General features: G+C 32.1%; 1 protein-coding gene across 1 annotated transcript in view; it reads left to right on the forward strand.

Annotated features, from left to right (window-relative positions):
* Positions 1-24,016, forward strand: part of LOC129981428 (dorsal-ventral patterning tolloid-like protein 1) — a 206,776-nt gene that overhangs the window by 41,447 nt on the left and 141,313 nt on the right. Inside the window, exon 3 of the mRNA XM_056092268.1 lies at positions 3,994-4,066. Within this exon, the coding sequence (XP_055948243.1) occupies positions 3,994-4,066 (73 nt within the window). The remainder of the gene's footprint in view (positions 1-3,993; positions 4,067-24,016) is intronic.

Genomic DNA, 24,016 nt, shown 5'->3' on the forward strand with positions numbered 1-24,016 from the left:
TCAAATTTTGAGCCAAATCTAATAAGAGGTTGATTTCTCGTCAGTTTGTAATTATAGAAACATGTAAAGGTGATGATTTGAACACTCAATGGCTTAAATATTATAAGTTTGGTGTAGGATTTTGTGATCCCAAGTGTAGTTTTGTGTCATACTTTTTGATTTTGTCGGTTTCGGTACAAGCACATATTCAATTTTCTGATACTATCAACCTCATACCAGAAATTAATCGCCAAAAAATTCAGTAAAAATGCTAAATTCAGCCAAAGGTTAATGTTTTGTGATTATTGTACGCCAATGCCATACAAGGCGTTCACTGCCTTACTCAAAGCCCACAATTTTTTGCCGCAGGTGAAGGATGACACTTTTTTCAGAGAGCCATTTTTGGGGAAACCAAAATCCCGCTGATTTGAAACGATGCCTGAACACCATACTTGAAAATTACAACAATCTGATAAATAAAATAATAACTTGAACTTCATACCAAATTTATAGATTTCTTTTTAATCTTTGATGAAACATGTCTGTCTTGGGAGTAACTGAGGGTTTATGTACAGGTGAAGACAATGAAATACAATCAGCACCATAGATACTATAGTACGTAAGAGTTTTGAATACTACAAAATTAAATCCATTCAATGAGTTATTGGCCTGTCGATATTATCATTCTGCTTGTCATGTATAAGCAAACACAATAGCTCGAAAATGCAACAAGCTTCAATGACAAATTTTAGTGTGTGATCCCTGAGACCAAACTGATGAGCCGTGTTTCATTTTGAACTATTTTTTTTTTCAAAAGATAAATTGTCTATTCACGTCGTATGAATACCATAATTGAAAAAAGAGTGATTAAAATTTCGCACGTGGTCAGTCTTGGTGCCGAAACTTTCTACTTTGCCTGCAACCAGTTGGACGAGAAACAGCCCAAAACATTCATTCGATTCCTTTAAGAATATTTCAATGCCGAAGGCATCATATCGTGTAAAGTCAAGTGAGAACACTCCCACTGATTTTCTTTTATTTCATTTTATATGTATATGTTTGTATCTCCTGTATATCTAACTTGATCGACTATTTTCCTAATGATGATAAATTTAAAAATAGACTTGTAAGTATATTTTGTATTGCTTTTAATTGTTGCAATGGCATTCGAATAGTTCTTGTTGTTCAAATATTTGATCTCATTGTTAAGAACCAAATATGAACATTTGACTCCCTTTTTTGAGATTTTAAGCAGTTCATTTTAAAAGCATACTTTTATTGAAATTTTTAATTAAAAAAAATAAAAACTGGAATGACATAGCTTAAGAAGCAAACCCGTAAAGGAGATTTTCTTTTATAATTCAAATATTTTTAAACCCAGTTACTCTTTCCTGTAATACATTATTGTTTGTATGAAAAGTAAAATTCTTAGCTTGAAATTTTATTTTATTATTATAAAATACTGATTTTTTTGTGGTAACAAAACCCTTATAAGATATTATGTAAAGTATGAAACATATTTAGTAGTATATGCAAAAATGAAATGCTAGCAATTTTATTTGATATTCTTATATTTTTTATTATTAATATGTTATACTAAAGCTTGATTTATGAATTTGAAGAATTTTAATCATTTTCTGTTTCAAATGACTGGTAAACTGACAGAGATAGAAACTAATTATTTGATATATTTTAAATGAAACAAACTTCATATGTGAATTTGAAATTTAAAATTTTATAATATTATTGGATAAAATGATTTTTGTAATTGCAGCCTCTTAATAATTATTTCTTCATCACGGCTAATTTCTAAGTTGCCCTAATTTCATATTGTTTGGAAATGCAGGAATAAAGATTAAGATCACTTACTGATATGCACGAATAGAATGCATTTCAATGTTTCTGTTCTTCAGAGTATGTCAAGTTATTGGCTAATGATCGAAACATCTGTCATATTTTGAAAATTAATCCTTTTAAAACCGGCCAAAATACGCAGAAGCAGTAAATATCAATATTTAATCATTGCTATATCACCAAGATAGCAAAATATATTATTATGTCAAAATTAAAATTCCATGAATAATTGGTGCAAATATCGGAAGATTTAATAAGTATTTATAAATTTTCCATTCAAAGTAAATAGCTAAATATTATAAAAACATGTTTTAATATTTTTTTTTCTTCGTCGCTATAAGAATTTATCAGAAATAACTTAAAACTTTGAGCTAAATTTCCTAAAACGATTATATTCATTATTCTATGAATGCTCATTTTGGAGATCACCGAAAATAACAGAAATTCCATTTTAAGCAGATTTAGCTGAATCTCTTTCTCTTTTATAAATTTATAATTACCTCTGAATATTTCTTAAGACTTTGATACTTTTATGACTTATATTTAGCTTTATAAAGTCTAAAAATATATAGACAATTATTATGAGTAGAAAGTGAGAAAATTAATTATTGAAAGTAGTAGATAAATTGTGAAAGTAACTAATAAAATCTAATAAACTAAAATAACTAATAAACTAATAAAATCTAGACACACGTAACTGACTTCAATGAAATTGATGACATCATATACCGAAAACGAAATACCACAAGGCAAAAAAACATAGGGATTTTTCAAAATATAGCCTTTTTTTATGTGTTTCTATAAATTTCTTGAGTTACATAACATATATTATCTAGTGATTCTCTTATGAGCCGTCAGGACTCATAAAAACTGCGATATAATGAAGAGGATTGTGACGTTTTGTAGCTTGTATTAGCCATCAGCAAAATTGGACTTAAATTATCTACATGAAATTGAATCTTACTTGTCACAAACATTCTCCTTTTGTTTTCTTCTTTTAAAATGACAACGAATCTTTGCAACATGAATAACATCCTTAGGATTTCTATTTTAACTTTTCATAGAAAAAATGTAATAAAATTTTGAATCTTTGTTGTCGATTCCATTTATTCATTACTGCAATGAGTTAAGCATCAATGCAATTATTTTTTTCTTGCTCTAATACAAAAATAAGTCGTATAGAAGAATATTTAATTTTAATATTCAGAAATGAGAAAATTTGCATTTAAATAAGAATATTTAATCACTCCTTTTTTTATAGTTTCAATACTAACAAATATCGGAAGACTTCACGTTAATATTTCTGATGCGACGTCTTCAATTTTGCACCCGTTCTGCATATTTTGTATATGTTTTATTTATTGACGTTAATTTCTAAAATCTATTTATTAATGGAATTGATCTCGAATCTTTCCTCTTCCTAATATTTTGTGAAAGAACGAATAGCACAGTAGCTATTTGCTGAAAGCACTATCTTTCTAATAGCCAAAATGAGTATGCATGTATATATGCAAGCGTGCATGCATGCGTTCTCGCGCGTGTGTGTAGGGGCTCTACAGAACAGGACATTTGAATGAGAGCTATCGAATGTGGTACAAATACATTTTGTGGAATAAAAATGTATATTTCAAAATATGTATTTTTTAAAATTTTAAAGAGAATTTTAACTTATTAAAAAATTAAGTGAAGCTTTGGGGAATATTGAATGCATTTTTCGGTGACTATTCCAGAAAATATTAATCCACAATAGGGATTTTTACTCCATTTTAGATATCAATTGAATTTGAGTGTAATATTTTTCTGTCATTTAAGAATCATTTTAAACAATAGTAAACATAAATATAAAACTCATTTCAATCAGCAAACTCTTTAATCATCCCTGTATCTATCGTCCTGAACGGGAAATGCGCGATGCGTTGTTGATTCGAAATCAGAAGTGGCATTGCTCATTTTTTTTTATCGTGCGATAATCAATGGAACGATTTGTTACAATATATGTATATGGTTCCTCAGAGCGTATTAATAAATCACAAATCATTGTTTCCTCTAAAAAGTATGAATTCTATAGCACGAATAAATATAAATATTTTATGTGTGCATTTATGTTTTCCTCCTTCATTTTCCGGTAAACATGTTTTAAAGTGAATTTTTTCATTTTAGGAGATGTTGATGCTCTCTCTGTTGCTGGTCCTTCCTTTCGGTTACTTCAGTTTAACGAGTGCAGTCAGTGCAGGTGAGGCTTTTGAGTCTTTATACAATAAAAGAATCTACTCGTTTAGTTAAATGAAGAGTTGAATGACTATTTTACATAGAAACAGTTTTTAGAGGGTCATTTTTCCTTCATGCCAACGGAAAATAATTCTAAAGAATTTGTTTTTCTATGCCAAAAACTTTAAATATTCGGGAGAAAGTCGAGTCCTCAGCTGAATCCATGTATTTATTTTAGAGTAGAGCAAAAATTCCTATGAATTTAATACATTTTCTTCAAAAATGAAGACGCATGGAGAATTCAAAAGCTATGCAAACCTAAAAAGGCTTGCTTTTTAGTTAGAGTCATTTAAAACACTTTTATTCTTTTGAACCTTTTAAATATTCTTTTTATTTTACAACACATATGTTGTATGCTTTATCTCTTTCCCTCTCTTGACATTAATTTCTTAACCCTTATTGTGGCAAGATTGCTTTTTTGAAGAAAAGCAAAAAAAAAAAAAAAAAAAATGTATATAGGTAACTTCTTTACGCTATTAAAAACATAAAAAAAATTTTTAAAAATCGTTTAATAAAACTAAGTTAAAAATTATTTTATAGTGGTAGTGTATTTTTTGTGTAAGTTGTATGTATGGTATACTATACAAAATGAACATAAGGGTTAATGAGGCTTCATTTCATAAATGTTTTGATAGTAAGTAAAAAATGAATCGTGAAATAGTTTGCTATAACACTTTTAGGAGAATACTGTCTTTGAAAACCAAATAATTTTAGTTTCTAGTTTGCTTTCCTGTCTGTATTAAATTTTAGGCAACTGTTAGTAGTTCGCACTGATTACATTCACTTCATTTAACAGAAGAATAAAAAAGAATTTTCAGAATAGATTTCAAACATTTTTTTAGTTCAATTTGCTGCTTTATTTCTTTATTACTCCCAGATTCGAGAAACAAAAGATTTTGAAAACCCTATTATTTAAAGTTGTATTGGAAAATAGTAGAAACGAGGAACGGATTGCATTCTCAGTTCATGAAACTTCATTGCTTTTATTTAAGACTTAAATAATTCTGAAAGATTCTAAGCAAGTACTAATATTTTAGATGTCAATCAATGAATATACTAAAACTATTCTTTTGTTCAATCAAGGGATTCTACCTGTATTGTCTCATTTTTAGAGACTAGGCGAAGGAAAGACGAGGAAGAAGAATTTCATATCACCCATTTTATGCGTTCAGTGTATTAAAATTTGTAAAACTAAAGTGTTTTAGCCTGAAAAATCGATATAATCACATGGTATATATTCAATTTAAGTTCATCACCTCTCTGGAAGAGGCCACAGTTGTTTTTAATGCCGCTATGAATAACCCAGAATCAATGAATGATCTTTTCAGCCATTTTCATTTTATCAACTCTTTAATACCATTGATTTGAAAAGTGCAGTAAGTTGACCTGAAACATATTTTTCACTCTCCTATAATTTTGTTTTAAAGTTGGCACATAGTATGCTTTTTTTTCCTAAATTCTTGTTTTCTATCAGCATTATGATTTTGATCCTTTTCAAAGTATTGGCCTACACAAAAGAATTTTGAAAGACCGTGCTTGTAAAATAATAAGAAAGGATGCCTCTTTTTTTTAAACCGCAGTAATGTATACTGGAGAAGTATAAAAGATGAATCCTTCATTGCCTGTGGTTTCTCTTAATTTTTTGGTGTAAGCCAGTGCTTTGAGAAAGAGGATTAGATAACGATAATAAAGAAAGAAAATGAAGTATTGGTGCCATTTTATTTATAAAAAAAATCTGGATACGGATTTTTTCTCTTATTTACGTTTTCCTTTTAATAAATTACAACACATTACACTGCTATGTTAGTTAATGAACTGAACTATACATCTGCGTTGTCAGATAAGGCTGTTATGAAATACAGATGGCAGTTGTTTTAAAATATTCGAAATGCATCGGTTTTAATTTTCACTCAAATAATCCCTTTAAAGAGAAATAATCTTATAGGAAACATACGAAATACGCATAAACGTACCCGCTTCAAGTCGAAATCATGTCATGTAAACCAACGGTCTTCCCAAAATCTCCCTCGACGCCCTCTTTTAAAATGGTGGATCATCGGATGGCATGAACGTTATAAGTGTTCAGATTTTTATCTTCCGAGTTTTGTGCAGGAATGTTTTTGCGCTTCGTAGTGTAACGAAAGTATGATTTGTTCGCCATTTTTTATTTCCAAAATTTGATACAGGACTGCCATTTTAATAATAAGATCACATAAAAATCCCATTTTCTTATTCCATTGCGTTTTTGAGTTGTCGCATTTATATGCATGTTAGACCAGATCGAATGATATATTCTATATAGTTCAAATCGTTTTATATCTATGTTCAAAAACGACACATTTCCGAAAATGTGTGGGGGTCGCGATGGCCTGGTGATAAGGTCTCGGCTTCGGAACCGGAGGGCATCAGGCTAGAGACCCGATTCCACCGAAGAACCGTCGTGCAAGCGGATCTGGTGCCCAATAAATCCGTCGAGGCCAAACGTCTTCCCTCTGGTGTGGTGTGGTGTGGAAGATTGGATAGGGGTGTGCCAGCTCAGGTGTCACAGTCGTCATTTGACCGCGAAATGACGAGGTGTTGCTTTTAAACGGGACGTGAATATAACTAAACTAAACTAAACACAAAAATTGTGGTTTTGGAGTTGTCTGAAATATGGAGATTCATCAAACTGTAGGGTTCGCATTTTTGATAGTTGTAAATGTTTTCTCTTTATATACTGCATGAGAAGTACAAAAGGGCGTGATCTTGAAACACAACATAAGACAGCATGAAATGAGATGACGAGCCACATCAAGTGAACTCGGTGTACCAAAAAATAAGAAATGCTTTGCTTGCTTTCGTTAACAATTTCTCCGCCGACATTTCAATCTATTTTGTTTATGCTTTGCTTTACACAAAAATACCAAGAACCGTCATCCGGCAGCCTTCTGAAGGGCATCGAGTCAGTCTGCAATTGTACTTCCTTTTATTTGCTTTGATTGTCCAAAAATGAAATAAGAAGTTTTCTTAGGAAATTCCGAAGCGTTTTAATGAAAAATTCATTTTAAAATATTCTAATTATAAAGTATATCTAACTAAAAGAATTTTGCACTATTAAATCCATAATCTGTAAATTTAGATGAAAAGTTTAAATGAGTGAAAAACACGTTTGGGACAGTATATGAATGGCATGTTTCATTCTGCGAGAGGTACTGCAACTGCATCATTCCTCGATTCATTTTAATAAAGTTTTGCTGATGCAGTTGAAATGGCAAACATTATTAGCACTGTTTACGTATTAATATATATTGTCACATTTTTCAGGAACTCTAACACTGAATGAGGGGTTATTATTGTTACTAAGAAGTTACTATTTACCTCGTTATTTCGCGGAAAACACTTTCAGGATCATTTTTTCGATTATTTAGGAATTGATATTTTCTTAATAGTGCGTGACAGTTGAATTTCCAAAAGGAATTGATTCGTCTATTACATTTAGAAGGGTCAAATTTTAACAGAATTTTGCACAAAACATATAGTTTTATTAATATCACTAAAATTATAATATTTTCCTAAACGCTGATATCATTTTGAATACAGTTTAATTTCTTTTTTCTCAGTTTTTATTTCTGAAATGCTTTAAGTGTTAGTGAGTGGTTTCTATTAGTTTATTTATTGATCGTTAGTTAAGTAATGAATGCACATTTATAAAATGACAAATGATGCACTATAAATAGAAAAAAAAGAGCATAAATGGATCTCTTATTATTCTCTTTAACATTCATTTAAATTTCATAAAATTAAAATATCTCGATACTTTCGATGATTATCTTATAAGAAAAATAGAAACCAATCCATTCACTTGAATATCATATCGAAAAGGATTTTGGCTTAAAGGGTTCCTTGCGAAAATATGTGAAATCTGAACTACGATGTGACTTTTGGAGTGAAGAGGGACCTTGATAATGAAGTTTCACTAAAAGAATTGGTTTAGTTTTTTGCGTCCCGTTTTGAAGATACATAAGGCCTATTCCAGAATGAACCTCACCATTTGGAATCGTCGTTAGATAATGAAGTTAATACCTGAGTGGGCACTGTCTACTGCAATTATCAACACTGTTTCCACAAGAATTAGACTCTTTACGAATTTAACGTGGAGCTTGGAATCGGGTCTCAAATTGGCGAGTTTCTGACTACGAAGCTGAAACTTTCAAGTCGACTGCGGAACTATTTCGAAAGCTGAATACGGAATGAATTATAAATTCTTCATAAAAGCAAATGACTAATATCATCGGCCATTTTTATAGTCCTTCCAGCGGTTCAATTCGGGAATTTCTTATATTTTATGATGTATCTTATTCAATCAATTTTTTTTAAGTTTATTTATATCCATTAAAACAGATCTAAATAAAAAAAAGAAAATGTAAGCCTGCTTTTATAAAAAAATTTAGCTTTATTTTTTTAAAGCAGTTACAGATTATCTTTTTTAAAGAACTTTTTCTGTAATTTAATTTTTTAAAGAATTTACTACTGCTTAATTCTTTTTAAGTTTATTGCAATAGCAATTTTTTTTTACTTTATTCAGAATATTTATTTAATAAGGATTAAACAACAGCCAAATTCGGGCAAAATTATTCTTATCTAATGCTTTAAGAATTTTACTTACTTCAGACTTTTAGAATCATACTTAATTGAAGAATTTTGTTAGATTAGCTGACAATAGTGTGCTCACTTTTCGAACACGATCAAAAAGTAATTGCAAAGATCTGAACCCTTCCAGTTCCTTTACCTCAACCCGTGCTGCCTTTTGATTCAGAAGAATCTTGAAAGAGAGGAAAGGGTGCGTGAAAAAATCGATATACGAGACGACTGTCAAGGTCGTCGGCACTAAAAAGTAGGACGGCGAGTTTAGTAGTACAACGACGAAGACCAAGAACCATTAGCCAGAAGTCACGTGGCCACGCGGTTTTCCGGACAACTCCTGGAAAAAGCCCAAGAGAGCAATTTCGCAGAGATATTAAATTCATAAGCCGAAGACTTCGCGAAATTGTTATTAAATTTCGATCGAATTGTTTCTAGAGAAAGCAGACTCAGTAGTACTTCAGCGGGCTGCGTTATTAAAGATGCGGGAGGACTTAATATTGGACGACGGGCATTTGTTTATACCTTCCGTCACTCTCTCGGAGCTGAAAGGAATTGAACAGTGAAGTTAAGAGTGAGGAAGCGACGGAAATGTATTGCTTTACCCTCAACGGAAGTTTGGGATTGGATTTTGGTTCGAAATCGCATAATAATGGCGCCATGTGGGGAATAAATTTGGTATTAAAGAATCTTTAAATGATTTTCAATATTACTCTGCTAATTTGGTGGATGAAATGTTTTAAGTTTGTGGCACATTTTTCTGTGCTCCTGCATTTTATTGATTTTTTCGTAAAGGATGCTAATTATAATCTCAATTTGTTTATAACTTCTTGAAAGAGTTTACATTTATTTTAAGAATTGAATGTTGCAGACGAGAAGACTTCTTTGGTGTTGTAATGCTCACGGAAATAAAAATGTTGTTAGTTTCTTCTTGCAATTACATTTTCTTTAAGACAGTGCTATTACAATAACGTTAAAAAAATAATTTTGGAAGATATAATAGTAATTTCAAGACAGTCTTAGAAACTGTTTAAAAGTTTCTATATATAACTTTTATTAATTCTATGCTATATTAAGCTGCATGTACATTTTATATATAAATTTCAATCTATACTTACATAAAGCTCGGGAGGGGGTCGGGAGGTCAGGAATGTGCACATGGGGTCCCTTTTTTTGAATTTTTAATTAGAATTTTAATTATTAATTAAGAACTAACTTTCCCGCCAAAAAATTCTTTTCATTTTCCCCACCGCCAAATGAGTAAGCGTCAGTTTTTTTTCCCACGCTAATAAGGCTAGGCTTGATATTTTTTGGCCGATTATTTCAAACGATTCTGTTTATTTTCTTAATGTTTGATGCATTTAAAATTAAACATTGTTAATGAATCGATCTTTCAGATTCATTCTGAAGTACTTTTAACAGAATAAAAGAAATTAAAAATAAATAATAAATAAATAAAGTAATAAAACAGAATAAAAGAAATTAAAAATTTCTAATCTGCATAGCGTTACCCTAACTGGCGTAGAAAAATGCACGCATTTGCGTTACCGTAACTGGCTATGAAAATTCACGCATGAGCATTCTGTTCTGATTGTTGACAATTATTATGAACGGATGCGGACTTGATTTAAATTATTTTTAGGTTAGTTGCATGCTTTTGTAATTAAATTGTATTAATGTTAGTTATATATTTTTTATATATGCTTATAGTTTTAAGTACATCGTTTTTTAAGTAGTTTTTTTAACCTGTTTTCAACCGATTATTTTAAATGATTCGTTTTATTTTCTTAGTGTTTGGTAAATTTAAAATTAAACATTGTTAATTAATGGATCTGCTCATGATGAATCTGAGAAAATTTTGCTGACAAATTCTTGAGATATTACATAAATTAAGAAAGATATTCTTTAGTGTCCATAAAGTTTAAACGCTCAGTGACTCTGTTTTCAGTAATCATTATAAAAAAATGCTTTGTTTCAGTAAAAAATATTATTATATTAATTGCAGATTAATCCTTTCCTATTTTAATTTAAGGCATACATTCTACGGGAGCTAACAGAAAATTAGAGCGATACATATACATATACATATTAAGATTGACGAACCGGCTGGTCGCCAAAGGCGACTAGTTTATAATAAATACCTAAATATATTGTTGAAAATGTTCCGTGTGTGTGTTTCTTGCACGCAAAAACGAACTGCAGACGATTCGTGTTTTGCATTAGCTTACCATATGGCAAAAACGTAACTGCTTTCCCACTTTCATACTGTTTCTCTTAAAATACGCGCACCTAAACGCTATTAGGATTTCAATCTCTGTATTGATAACGAAATTCACCACGCAAGAATGCTTTAAAAATGACAATGTTGGTCTTACAATGATGATACATAATTTAATATTCGCTTATCAATATATATACTGTAGCAGTGTCATTTATCCATTATCCATTTATTGTTAGATTTTCAAAATTGTTAAATAGAAATGGAAGCTTTTCTTTTATTTCAGTAAATGTTTTAGTGCATTCATCAGATTTAGACAAAAGTACGTATAAAATAGATAAAATTATAATTAGTGAGCTTTGAGAAAAAAATTGTTAGCTTTGAGAAATAGTATTGCGGTTTTTTCTGGCCACCCTAGTGGATAAAGAAATACAATGAAGTCAACTTCCCCCGATTGGTGACGGGACACGCCTTCTACTGGAAGGGCTGTATCATAGACGGTGATGACCCTTGTGACTCAATTTTAGTTCCCGCCAAATGCTGACGCGGCATCCAATCATTCAGATTTTTCCGTGTCTCTTCGGACGAGTCGGAGTAGCTGACTATGGTTTCCAATTTGAGTTTTTTCTTTTGAATTTCTACAAATGGACGATGGAATTTCTGAATTCTATCCAAGCTATTGTGTTGACCAGGTTGGAGGAGTGGACCAGAGTATTAGATTTAATATTTCAAACATATGCTTCTAAACATGAACTGAAATATAGAGAGCAACAGAAAAAGAAATGGAATTGCATTAATTATTGAAATGCATTTTAGTTAGTTAACCTCAAGTTAGAATTTAAACACTTAATTCTATTATTGGTAATTTTGCTACATTTTCCTTTCAGGTTACTTATTTCAGGTATGCGGTTCCAGTTTCAAATTAGGCTGAAACAAACAAAGTCATATGGAATTATATCAATCTGGAGGCTGTCGCACAAAATCAGCATTTTGTGGGACTCAATATTGTGAAGCAATTGTTAAAATGATCATTGTGTACTTTAATGACACTCATCCCTTATCGGTTTCTCGTTGTTAATAAATGAATTGGTTGAGGTTGCTTTCAAAACAATTTTATAATTCGACTATAATCAATAATTACAATAAATTATATTTTATCATTTGTTTTCCGGTATATACTAAAAATGAATTCATTGTTGTTTTTTTTTATGCGTCTACTCTGTTTAGTGTTTGTTACACGCCTATTGATCTCAAATCGTCTATTTATTCCTAAATATTAAGATTTGGAATCAATTTTTTTTAATTATCACTTTATCAAATGATAATGAGACTCATTTTTCCTTTTCATAGATAATACTGTGTCTACTGCGGGCATCGAATTAAAAAAAATTATTTAATGGAGGACATATTTATTTGGACATTAAGTATTTGAAGTATCTTTTGCATTGTTATATGGGTTAAATATCTTAAAAAGACTTAAGAGGTTAACAAATCTTCATTCCTATTGATGCAAAAATGAAATAATAATTTGCAAAGAAGGGAAATGCATTTAAAACAAAGTAATTATATAAAAATGTTATTAAATACTTAATCATTTGAAAATAGAAATACTCTCCTAGTATGCTCCAATAAATGTACAAAAGTTCCAAAAGTGTTTTGATCTTCATTATTTGAAATTCAAATGATCATTTGCAGCAATGGGTAGGGCATTTCATCCAATTTGCTAGAAAGCGCGCAATTATATAACGAGCGAATCATTTTGGAATATATATAATATGACATGTTTCTTTATCGAAATCACATAGATGAAATCATGAGCATACTCTCTCCGGGTTTAATTCTTAACATTACTCATTCTGCTTCGTATTCCCCCCAAATAGTGTATAAAATGTTTATTTAGTGTTACAACAGTGTGCACATACTCATGTTTCAAGAGTCCCTGGCCTTGCTATACTTAAGGTGCGGCAGCTGACTAATCCTCCTCACTTCATAAAACGGGTGGCGTGGAGAAATTTCATCGTCGCCTCATCATCCGAAAGTGTGAACAATCATTAAATTTGCGACCCATCATTCATCTGGAGTAACTTCGCAATCCAGTCCTTTTCATTTCAAATTAAATCATTGTGAGATGTTTCCGTTTGGGGATGATTATTAGGTGTCTGAGTCATCGTCGATAGACTTACATTGACTTTTTAGATCGAACAGAGCAGAGCGCAATATTGAAATATTCGCATTGACGTTGGGACGTTGATGCTGAAATGAAACTTGATTGGGTTTTAATCAAGAATCAACCCTATTTGGGGATTTTTGTTTACTCATAAATGATTGGCAATTAAGAGGAATAATATGGGTCACTGCCAACACAATACACTTGTGTCATTTTTGAAAGTGAAAATGAACTAATTATGATTGTTACAGGGAAAATATTACAGACTGATATTTCATTTCATGGAAGGCTATACTTTTTTATATGAATCGGGCCGAATGATGCTTTATAGCATATGTAAGTTGCTAAATGGAGTTGTTAATAACCTTTTAGAAAATATCTATTTATTTGCATTTTAAATTGTATTTCTGAAGAATTTATGAACTATGAAAGAATGAAAGGAATTGAATGACTATAGTAGACAAGCTGTTTATAAATCGATCAAGTATTACTATTCAGTTTACAATTTGATAAACAAGCTCAGGTTTCGAATCTTTACACATGCTTCCTGATTTTTTTGTTTATATAATAGAAGAAGAAAGGAAATCGAATAAGAGAGCAAATACGTTGAAATGAATAACGTATGAAACCGCATTTATGCCGAAGTCTCTTTTATAAAGGCAGAAACGGAAAAAGGATTTACAAAAATGATTGATATTTTATTGTTTGTTTGTTTGTTTCTTATGGCACTTGCCACTGACAAGCCCACTGTTACGAAGACAGCGATTTAAGCCTGAGGGGGAACGTCTCTTATTTTTTTATAGCAGCGCCAACTAGGGCCAAGAGTACGACTTTGCCACTCACGCATCACTCATTCGCTTGCACAACCCCTTTTTACAGGAGGGCACATTCACACATCTCACAGATAGAACAACAGAAGAACAACCATGCCCAAACCGGGACTCGAACCCGGGACGCCCAGATCACGGGGAAGACGCGCTACCCCTATGCCAGGACGCCGGCTTGATATTTTATAATTTGAATTAATGTTATCGGAGGGAAGCCAAAATTCTAAGAAGAGTGATACCTCAAAATATTTCCGACGTTCTGCTTCACATTTCTTCTACTTTAGAAGGGTGGTGGAAAGCAGCTATCTGTTAGCAATCTGAGAATAACAGTCCAACGACAACGGCATATTCAATCTTAAAAAGGGCAAAAATAATAGTTTAAAATCATGTGGATCTGCGCAAAAGTTCTGCTTTTCCAACTTGAATAGAAGAAATAAAAGATCAAAATATTAAGTTGCGTAACATGGAGTTTTGTAATGAATAGATATTCGTATAACTATGTGTTAAGCACGTTGGAAATAAATCCATGCATGTAATTGAATCCCAATAAAAGAGACCGATGTCATTTCTTCAAGAGCTCAAATTCAAAGTGAAAATCGATAATGAAGAAATTCTTTGCTACAAGGCCCTTCTCCTAAAAACTCAAACACTGCGATGTATGATTTCTTAAGGTTTCAATCAGTACCTTGTTTATTGTCATTCTTCAAGGAATATGGAATGACATTGAAAATATTTGCTTAAAAATTATTTTTTGAACCCAGTTATTGACGAAATTTACTGTATTATATCTTCAGAAGGCATTGTACATTTTTTTAAAAATTTCTAATATGCTAGGCATATAATTTCCTAATAATATGTCCTAATTTTTGTAAGTATTAATATTTATTATCATTTAGTAAGAATACTATCTTTCCGTCTTTACTTTGGAAAATTATGAGAATATTTTATCTTTTAGCATTCAAAAAAGTTTCTATTGGGATTTATTTTAAGGGTTTTTTTATATTAACGTTCCCCTCTCAAAAGAGATGAGAATTATTTTGTGACGAATATCGAAATTTTAAACCGCCGTCAGATGATGGGAGATAAAACATGGGCTGATATTCCACCGTAAACTTCCATAGGACACCGACATGAAGACACGTGTTTCTCGATGTCATATTTCATTAGTACTATGCCCACATAAACTATGGATATTTCACGGAATCGGGTTTTGAATTTAGAAGCTTTCGACACCGAAGCTTAGACTTTCTAACTAAGCCACCGCGACCTTGTTACGGCTACTTCAATCAACAGAATATCTATTTGAGAGAAATACTCGACGTCAGAATTTTGTAAATAGAAAACTGAGACGAGCTTTCAGATAGGGTTCCCATCGATTCTAGAAGTGCAATGTTTCAGCTCTGTCTAATACCGAGACGTAACTTATGAACTTGCTCAAAGCATTCTATCGTCTGAGGTTTTGAGAAAATAATAGTGATTTCTTTCTGCATGTTATTCTGCTTCCTCTCCGGGAGTGAGTGAAACGCGACAGATCAATTACAACTGAAATCTTAGAAAAGTGCTCATTTCCATTGAGAAAAATAGTGTGACGCTAATCATCAAAAAGTACAACTGAGATTTTGTTTCACCATTTCTGTTTAATTCTGTATGATATCCGTCATTTAGAAACAAATAATTTTAGAGTAAATAGGAATTTGGCAAAATTAATTTTAATGTAGTTTTCCTGAATATATAGTAATGACGACGTCTGTAATTATTTTATTACGTTATTGTGCATTAGAACAATATTTTGAAAATTAATTCCTTTTCTTACATCTGAAACATAGTTAGGAGCTTTGATTGTTGAATTTAGTTATATTTAATTCAAGAAAATGCAGAGTTATGATATACTGCAGGATTTCTGTATGGTATTACTTTTTAATAGCTATAAATAAGCAGTAGTAACAATTTGCTAACGGTCGTAAGCCATATTTCTTTTTTATGGACATTTCATCTTTCATTAAATCTAATATTTAAGAAACCACATGAAATTAATTTTATAAATCTATTACTTCGGAGTTTTTGAAAAGTCACCTTAAGTTCGGTTTACTGCATAAGAATTAACAAATTCTCAATTCCTAAAACCGAAGTCATATCTCGACATATATCTTATATGTCATCAAACTCTTATATGTCGGGGACGAAGAAAGGGTTAACATTCATTGAATTTGTGACGGATAATTTGTTATGAGTCTCTTCGGAATTCTACCACTTTTCGTTCCAGAACTTTCCTAAATTGATATGTTGTGGGGCTTCCACTTGGTGAATAATGAGATCATTAAAAGTAGGTCTCCTCTGGCTTTTCGCAGGCAGCGACCAGTGAGCAATATTAAAACGTCCACGGAATCTAACGGGACAATGAAGCTAAAATACGGGCTGGGAATGAATCAATTATTAGCCTTCACGTTTCCACTGTTTCTATTTGGGAGGGTGTGAGCGGAATAATGTGGTAGCCTTTCGCCAAAACCTGCAATCATTTAGAACGGAGAATGACAAATTGTGACCATTAAGGTGGAAACACGGAAGATTAAACACTTTATTTCTTTAAATTGTTGCTTGCTGATGAAGAGGTTTCTGCATTTGGATATAGACTAGTGCTTTTCTTTTAAAGATTTATGTTTGTAATATTGCAAAAATCTATCTAAAAGGCTTTCTTAAAAAACACTCAAGAATTTAGTTTTCTTTACTTATCCTTTACTTATAAAGTTTATCCTTTACTTATAAATCCTTAAGTTTATCCTTTACTTATAAATTTCTTTGGAATTTTGAAGCTCTATTCAAAAATAGACGACTGATTTTTCTTCACTTGAAGAAGTAAATATCAATATAGGAATTAATTATTCAAATAGCTGTTTTTACAAACTAATTCAAATATATTTGTTGCATATATTTCTTGAAACATCTCCGAATATTAATCCGTTAACTTCCAAATTAATTAAAGAAATAGCTTTCTATAATATTTTTAATTACCTTAAAACTCCAAACTGAAAATAGAGGAGAAGTAAAATATTATTTAAAAATAAAACTTTTGCCTTTGGTGGAAACAAAACATACTATTCAAGATACGGGGTGACGGATTGCGTGAAAAAGAAGTAGTTCCAGAAACACCGGTAGATTTCGCTGTACAACAGAAGATATGCTAAAAAGAAACAAATAATCACAAAAAAATGTGGCATGGATTTTTCCTCTCTAATTTCTTTAGCTGAAATGAAAAAAAAATGATATAAAAAAGTGTAGAAACTGAAACTGTCATTATAATTGCCATTTCGGACTGTAAGCACAAAAATTCGCATAAATCCTTGGTTAGCTGATACTGTTCTAGGCATAAAAGAGGTAAAGCTGGGAAAATGTCATTCTTATCAGCGATGATTTCGCGCTTTGCTTGTGAAATTATATTATGAAAACCAAGGAAATACTGCAGTTGCATTTCGTGAGTTTCGTTGACTTGGGAATTTACGCAAAGCACCAGCAGGGACGAAAACATGCTCGAAAATTTTGCTCTACCTCAAATAAAACAGAGCCAATGTCTTGATTCAATTACCTTTCTGCAAGATGAAGCGCTTCCACACGTTGCACTCAGTGTACAACAGTTTCTTCGGTAACATTTTACTAATGATCAAGTAATTAGTCGTGCGTTGTCGACAACCTAACCATCTCTTTCTACACGTCTTAATCCTTGCAATTTATGGCTTTGAGGATACTTAAAAAATCTTGTTTATCGAGGACGTCTGGTAACCTTGGCAGATTTGAAAGACAGTATCACTTTGCATGTGAGAAGCATCTCAATCGACCCATTAGAACCCGCAGTTGAACACGCTGGAAAGCTTCGGTAAGGCCCTTGTGATTGATTGTTTGATAAGTTCGAATAAAATGTGTTACAAATGTTTATTTTGAGTCTTTTCAGCCTATTTTTTGTAGTATAGCGCCATCTATCGTTTCGTTCTTTCTGCAAATAACTTTTTTTCGGGTAATCCGTCTTCCCATGTCTTGAATGGTATGTTCACCCATTTTGGAGTAGTTCGCTGTATAGAGGGCTCAGAGTAGGGGTGTTTTAATTTTGATCACCTTGTACATATACAGAATTTTGGGTTCGGCACATGTTAGAATAATAATGGAAAAGTAAGCGTCCTCGCAACTCTGAAGTTAAAGTGAAACCGGAGTTCTAGTTATTAAAACATAATTATTTTTATTCTACGGATAAATTAAAATTAGTATTTTTAAAAACGTTGCAGCTCACTGGCGAAGCCCGCATTTTCAATTTAGAAACAGGTTTGAACTTCCGATAAATCATATCCACTAACATTAATTTCTAGTAGCGGAGGGCATTGTGCGAAAGTCTGTTTCACATTCCCTGAGCAATGGGCACAAATCTTGCACATCCCTCGGCCTTACTCATCCTATATATAATCCAGTGTTCATGAAATTGCCAGTTATTGCCCATTTCGGCAGACTTACAAGTACGCTATCTTAGCGATTTCCCTCATCCACTGCTTGCCATGTAACAGCTGACGGTTTCTCGCTCTCTCAAACAGGAAGCCATGAGAAGTTTCGTCGTCATTTCATCATTTTAACGTATGGATAGTCCTTAATATTTGCGACCGATAACTCTTTGGAATCACTTCACAAAGCTGCTACTGTTCTTCCCAGGGTGCTTTTAAATTAAGTCGCCGTGAGAGATGATGTCATTAGTTGTGGGCATCTATTGGCTCCTATAATCAACTGGTTGGAGCGAAATATACAAACGTCCACGGAAACTCTCTCTCAATAATGAAGCTAAAATAGGGTATTCATTAAGTATCGACATTCGGAGCTCCTGAATTTTCTATTTGGTCAAATGTGAATGGCAATATGAGAATACTATGGCGGTCTGCCAATAAGTACACAATCATTGTACGCAAATAATGACAGGCTGATTTTGTTTCAAGGGAAATATGGCCGATGAAATTATTCTTACTTTGGAATCTACAAAATTTCTATCTGCGATTATTAAATTAAAAACGTGAATTTTCTTTTACAACTTTTGTTTTTTAAGAGTATAAATTACCTTTGAGAAGAATTTACTTTTCTTTTTCCGGAATAATAGATTTTTTTAACATATGCTTTTTCTCAATTGATAAAATAACCATAGTTTTTTTCTTCTTATTCACTGAGCATTTCTCTTATACTTTGCTGGTCGGATCTTTTAGTTTTATGTACCCGCTAAACAGTTCCTTTTTGTGGATTCATATTTAAAAGCATGAATATATATCAGGGAAAAATATCTTATTTAATTTATGATTTTAAATCGGCAGACGTAAATGAAATGGCCATATGCTTCAAACTACAGTTTTAAATTACTGTAAAAATATGAACAAGTCTACTAGCATAAAAATACGACGATGCCATCGTTGTAGATGTAGAAAATTCGATTTTGTCAAGGCAATTCAATGTGCGTTATTTAAAGTGTAAATTATATTGGTGGAATTCAAACTTAACATATTATATATAAGAAAATTGATGTAAAAAATAGCAAATCGCAAAATGCTAAACTTTTTTCCCCAAGTTAAAGCAGTTGTTATTCTACAGGCTTTTAGAAAATATTTAAATAAATTATACACTTATGAAACGAAAAGGATTTAAATTGTGTCTATTTTTTTTGATATCATTGAAATAACATCTAATAGAATAACATTTTTGTATACTTTCTATATAATAACATCTTTTGTACATTTTCTATATGATAACATCTGTTGTGTATAAATAGAATAGCATAACATCTTTTGTATTCTTTCAAAATTTTGCTCCTTCCACCCAGGCCACCAATCCACCCATGCTCTAGTAATCACTTATCCTCTGTCCATCATGAGAAAGGTAAGGGGGGGATTTCATTGTCACTTCATCACATGTAAGTGTGAATAGTTAGCTTAAAAACATTATTCACCAAGAAACCAATTCTACTACTTTTCCTTCCCGGGCGCTTCCAAGAAGAGTATTTAATAAGCTAGTAAGCGTACTCAGTAAGCGGACTTAAATAATGATGATGTCACTATCAGTATGCACCACCTTAGAAGACCAATCAGATCTTTCCGATAGACCAATGGTAATAGAAGATCCACTGAAACTGTCGGGGCATTGAAACCTAAATATTGAGTAGACATTCATCAAGAATTAGCGCTTCTAATTTCATTCTTTAATATGTAGCATTTTTTAAGCGTTTGTTGAGAGGAACCGTCCATGAAAAGCGCAACAGAACGCAAAAAAATCGTAAATTATGACATTCATTATAAACATCTTGTACTTTTGGAAAGAAGTTCTGTTTTGCATACATGCTACTCTGGTTCCTAGAAGGATTCATATCATTAACATTTAGAAACAGAATTATAAATTTAATTCTAAAAGCATTATAAATTTCCATTTTTTAGAAAGTTTCGACCTTAGAAAATCGAAAGATTTCAATAAATTGGAGTTGTTGTTGGTTGAAGAAACTTGAAACATGCACTCTGAAATTGCTGTTGTCAATACACTTTTGGACTCGGAAGTTTAAATCAAAATAATCACCATGTTTATAAATTCAAAAATGAAAAAGTTCTGATCATTCCAAACACCATTTGACGTCACTTTTGAAATCTTCTGAACGAAAATTTAATTTTTCCCTCTAGTTTGATGTTTGATAAGAATGTTTTAATGAGTACTTTTTTCAGTCAACTTTTTGAAATTGCTATGTAGTGATCGATTATTGAGTATTTTTTAATGTTTAAATGAAATATAATAAATGTATACTTGTAAAGTTCAAAAACCAATCATTCCACTATATTCCACTATTTCCTGGAAATAGATGCAAGTATCAAATATTAATCTTTTGAGTATACAGGATGTTGCCGAATTCGACCGACAAATTCAGAGAGGTGATAGTAGGAATCAAGAGGATACACTATCACCATTCAACATAGGGCTCCAAATTACGTTTAGTAAGTGAAAATCGCAAAAATGTAGGAAGTCCGAGAATTGTTAAAAACTGTAAAAAATTAATAACAAAATAACAAAAGATGGTTCAACTATGATTTTTTAAAATTAAAACCATATTCTTAAAAGTTTTATTTCATGCACGTAACATACCGGTTTGATGTTTCAGGGGGTCATAGTTTACAGAAAACGAAAAAGTAGTTTAGAATTCTTCTCTACAAAAATATTAAAATTTGAAGAAAAATAAAAGCTTGAAAATGTAAGAAATTTTATACTCTTTAATTAGATATAATCATGTAGTAGGAAAACTAAATAGTTTTTAAGATGTTCAAGAAAAACTAAAATGAACACCAGAAAACATCTCTGCAACATCCGTACCAATGCTTGCAACCGGTTTTGCAAAAATTCGAAAGATAAATTTAGTGAGGTGGTAATAGGCATTAAGGAGATGAAAAATTACTAGGAAACATAGAGTCGCAGGTAACATTTATTCAGTACAAATCGCTAAAACAGACGGCGAGAAATCAATAAGCCTGGCGAATAGAATGGCCCTATGAATTCAAAGAGTAGGAACAAGGTAGTCAAGAAAAAGAAGCCTTTTCGTCCGTAAAAATTTTGTTCTTTCGAGGAAAAAAAAAGCAGCGAACAGGTACTCATTAATGAGTATTGCAGAATTGATAATCTTTAAACTTCATTCACAAACAACATGCCATATTTCATGAATGCAACTGAAATCTGCTGGTGCACCATCATGCATTAACCAAATGTTCTGGCGTAATATTGTCGATATTCCCTGCAGTAAATCCGGTGGGACGTGCTGCAAGAAAACAAGGTACTTTGAGCCACTGAGAGGTTCAGGCAGAAGATAGGGTCATAATATATTATATCTGAGAATCCCATCCCAGATGTGAATATTAAACGTGTGCTGTACGTTCGATTAGGTAGTGATGTGAAGATTTTTAGATTACTAAAATGCACATTGTGCGTGTTGAAGATGCCTTTTCTCGTAAAGCAGGCTTCATTTGAAAATAAAACTATAGCTGAAAATTGTGCATCTTCCTGTGTGGCATCAAGCATACAGCCTTCGAAATCCACTCGAAGTGGGTAATCATCATCGCATAGGAGTTGGACTTTCTGAAAGTGGAGGGGGTGCAGGTTTTCTGCACGCATAACCTTATCGTTTCGTATCGAATACCCAATCCAACTGCAACTGATCGTGTGGTTGTTGTTGTGTTGGTAAAGCTTTTCAAAACTCTATTTTATGAGTCAGGTGTGTGCAGATTGCGATCTTTTCCTGCTTTGGCCTCGTTATATTGAAGGATCATATCTCCCATAGCCATCGATCATTTTTTTGCAAACGTGGTATGGTGTGACAACGTCTCCTCGGATATTGCCCTTGGTACATTGTTTGTACTAGATCTCCATTGCCCTCCTCTTGGTCGTAAGTTAAATGTATATTCTTCATTCGTGAAAACTGACATGGTCTTTGCGAATAAAATTTAACGACCATCAATTCTACAATGCTGATTAACGAATACTTTCACGCTGCTTTTATTTTCCTCGAAAGCATGGAAAATTTACATACGAGAAGGTTTCTTCTTCTTGACTACATTGTTCCTAATACTTGCATTTGGGTTCTTCTACTCGACTATCGTGTTCTTAATTCTTGCATTCATAGGGCCATTCTCTTCACCAGGATCATTGATTTCTCGACGTCTAACCGATTCTAATTCCTACGATTATCACCGAATATACGTCATCTGCGCCCTTATGTTTTCTGGTAATTTTTTATCTCCTTAATTCCTCCTATAAGCTCTCTGAATTTATATTTCGAATTTAGCGACATTCTCTGCAAAAATCGGTGCCGATGTTGCAGCGATGTTTCCTGATCCCCCTTAAAGTTTTTGTTGAATATCTTAAAAACGCCTCAGTTTTCACACTACATGTTTATATCAAATTAAAGAGTATAAAATTCCTTACATTTTCAAGCTTTTATTTTTCTTCAAATTGTAATATTTTTGCAGATAAGGGCTCTAAACTACTTTTTGTTTCCAGTAATTTATGACCACCTGGATCATCAAATCGTCATGTTATTTACATTGAATCAAACTTTTAAAAATGGGCTTTCACTTTAAAAAAAATTATAATAGAAACATCATTTGTTATTTTTTTTATTAATTTTTTTACAGTTTTAGAACTTCTTAAATTTCTGCTCTTTTCACCTAAAAACGTCATTTGGGTTGTATGGTGATTTTTTATCCTCATGTTGTCATCACCTCTATCGGTCGAATTCGACAATATCCTGTATAGTATGTCCATACAAGTAGTAGAAAAATGCTAATACCTTTGAATGTTAATAAATTAACATTCAAAGTTCAATAAGGAAAATGTTAAGAATGGAAAGATTAGTTTTCTTAATTATCCGAAAAAATAGTATTTCCCAAAACCGGGTAAAACAATAAATTGAAAGAAATAATGTAAAATGTTTGATGGGAAAACTAATTACAGGAAACAAAATCAAACAAAGACATTAGTCTTAGAAAGACTGGGAAATAAAAGAACAGATCAAATGAAAATGGAATAGCAGCTACAGAATGAAATACCGTGATTAATTTTTTTTAAAATCGTAAAAATTACATATTCTCTTGATCCATTAGTTTACCAAGCAGTGGATACTTTGATCGCATACGAGTGAGTTTTTAACTGAGATTAAAACCAGTTTCGAATAGTAACATATTTACTATCGAAAGAAAAAAGAGGATATTTCTCAAGAAAACAAACGCCACTGTTCGCCAGAGCTTTGCCAACTTATTCAGTAGGCGAGTTGCAAGCATTATCATGAAACGAAATCCCTACACAGCGCGCGGAAACGTTTCTGCCACTCCTGTACACGAGTCAATGACAGTGAGTGTTTTCCCGTAGGCATCTTTATCTAGCAATACCATTTTCGAAATCCAGCATTTTTAGACCTTAAAAATCGAATGGCATCTCGTTACTTTTATTTAATTGCAAACATGATGCAGATGTGGATGAAATGACGATTGGTTGCCCGCTCGATGATTGTCGACCGATCATTTGTGCATTTCATCTGGTTCTAGGGTA

Source organism: Argiope bruennichi, chromosome 8 (genome assembly GCF_947563725.1).
Source record: "Argiope bruennichi chromosome 8, qqArgBrue1.1, whole genome shotgun sequence".
NCBI lineage: Eukaryota > Metazoa > Arthropoda > Arachnida > Araneae > Araneidae > Argiope > Argiope bruennichi.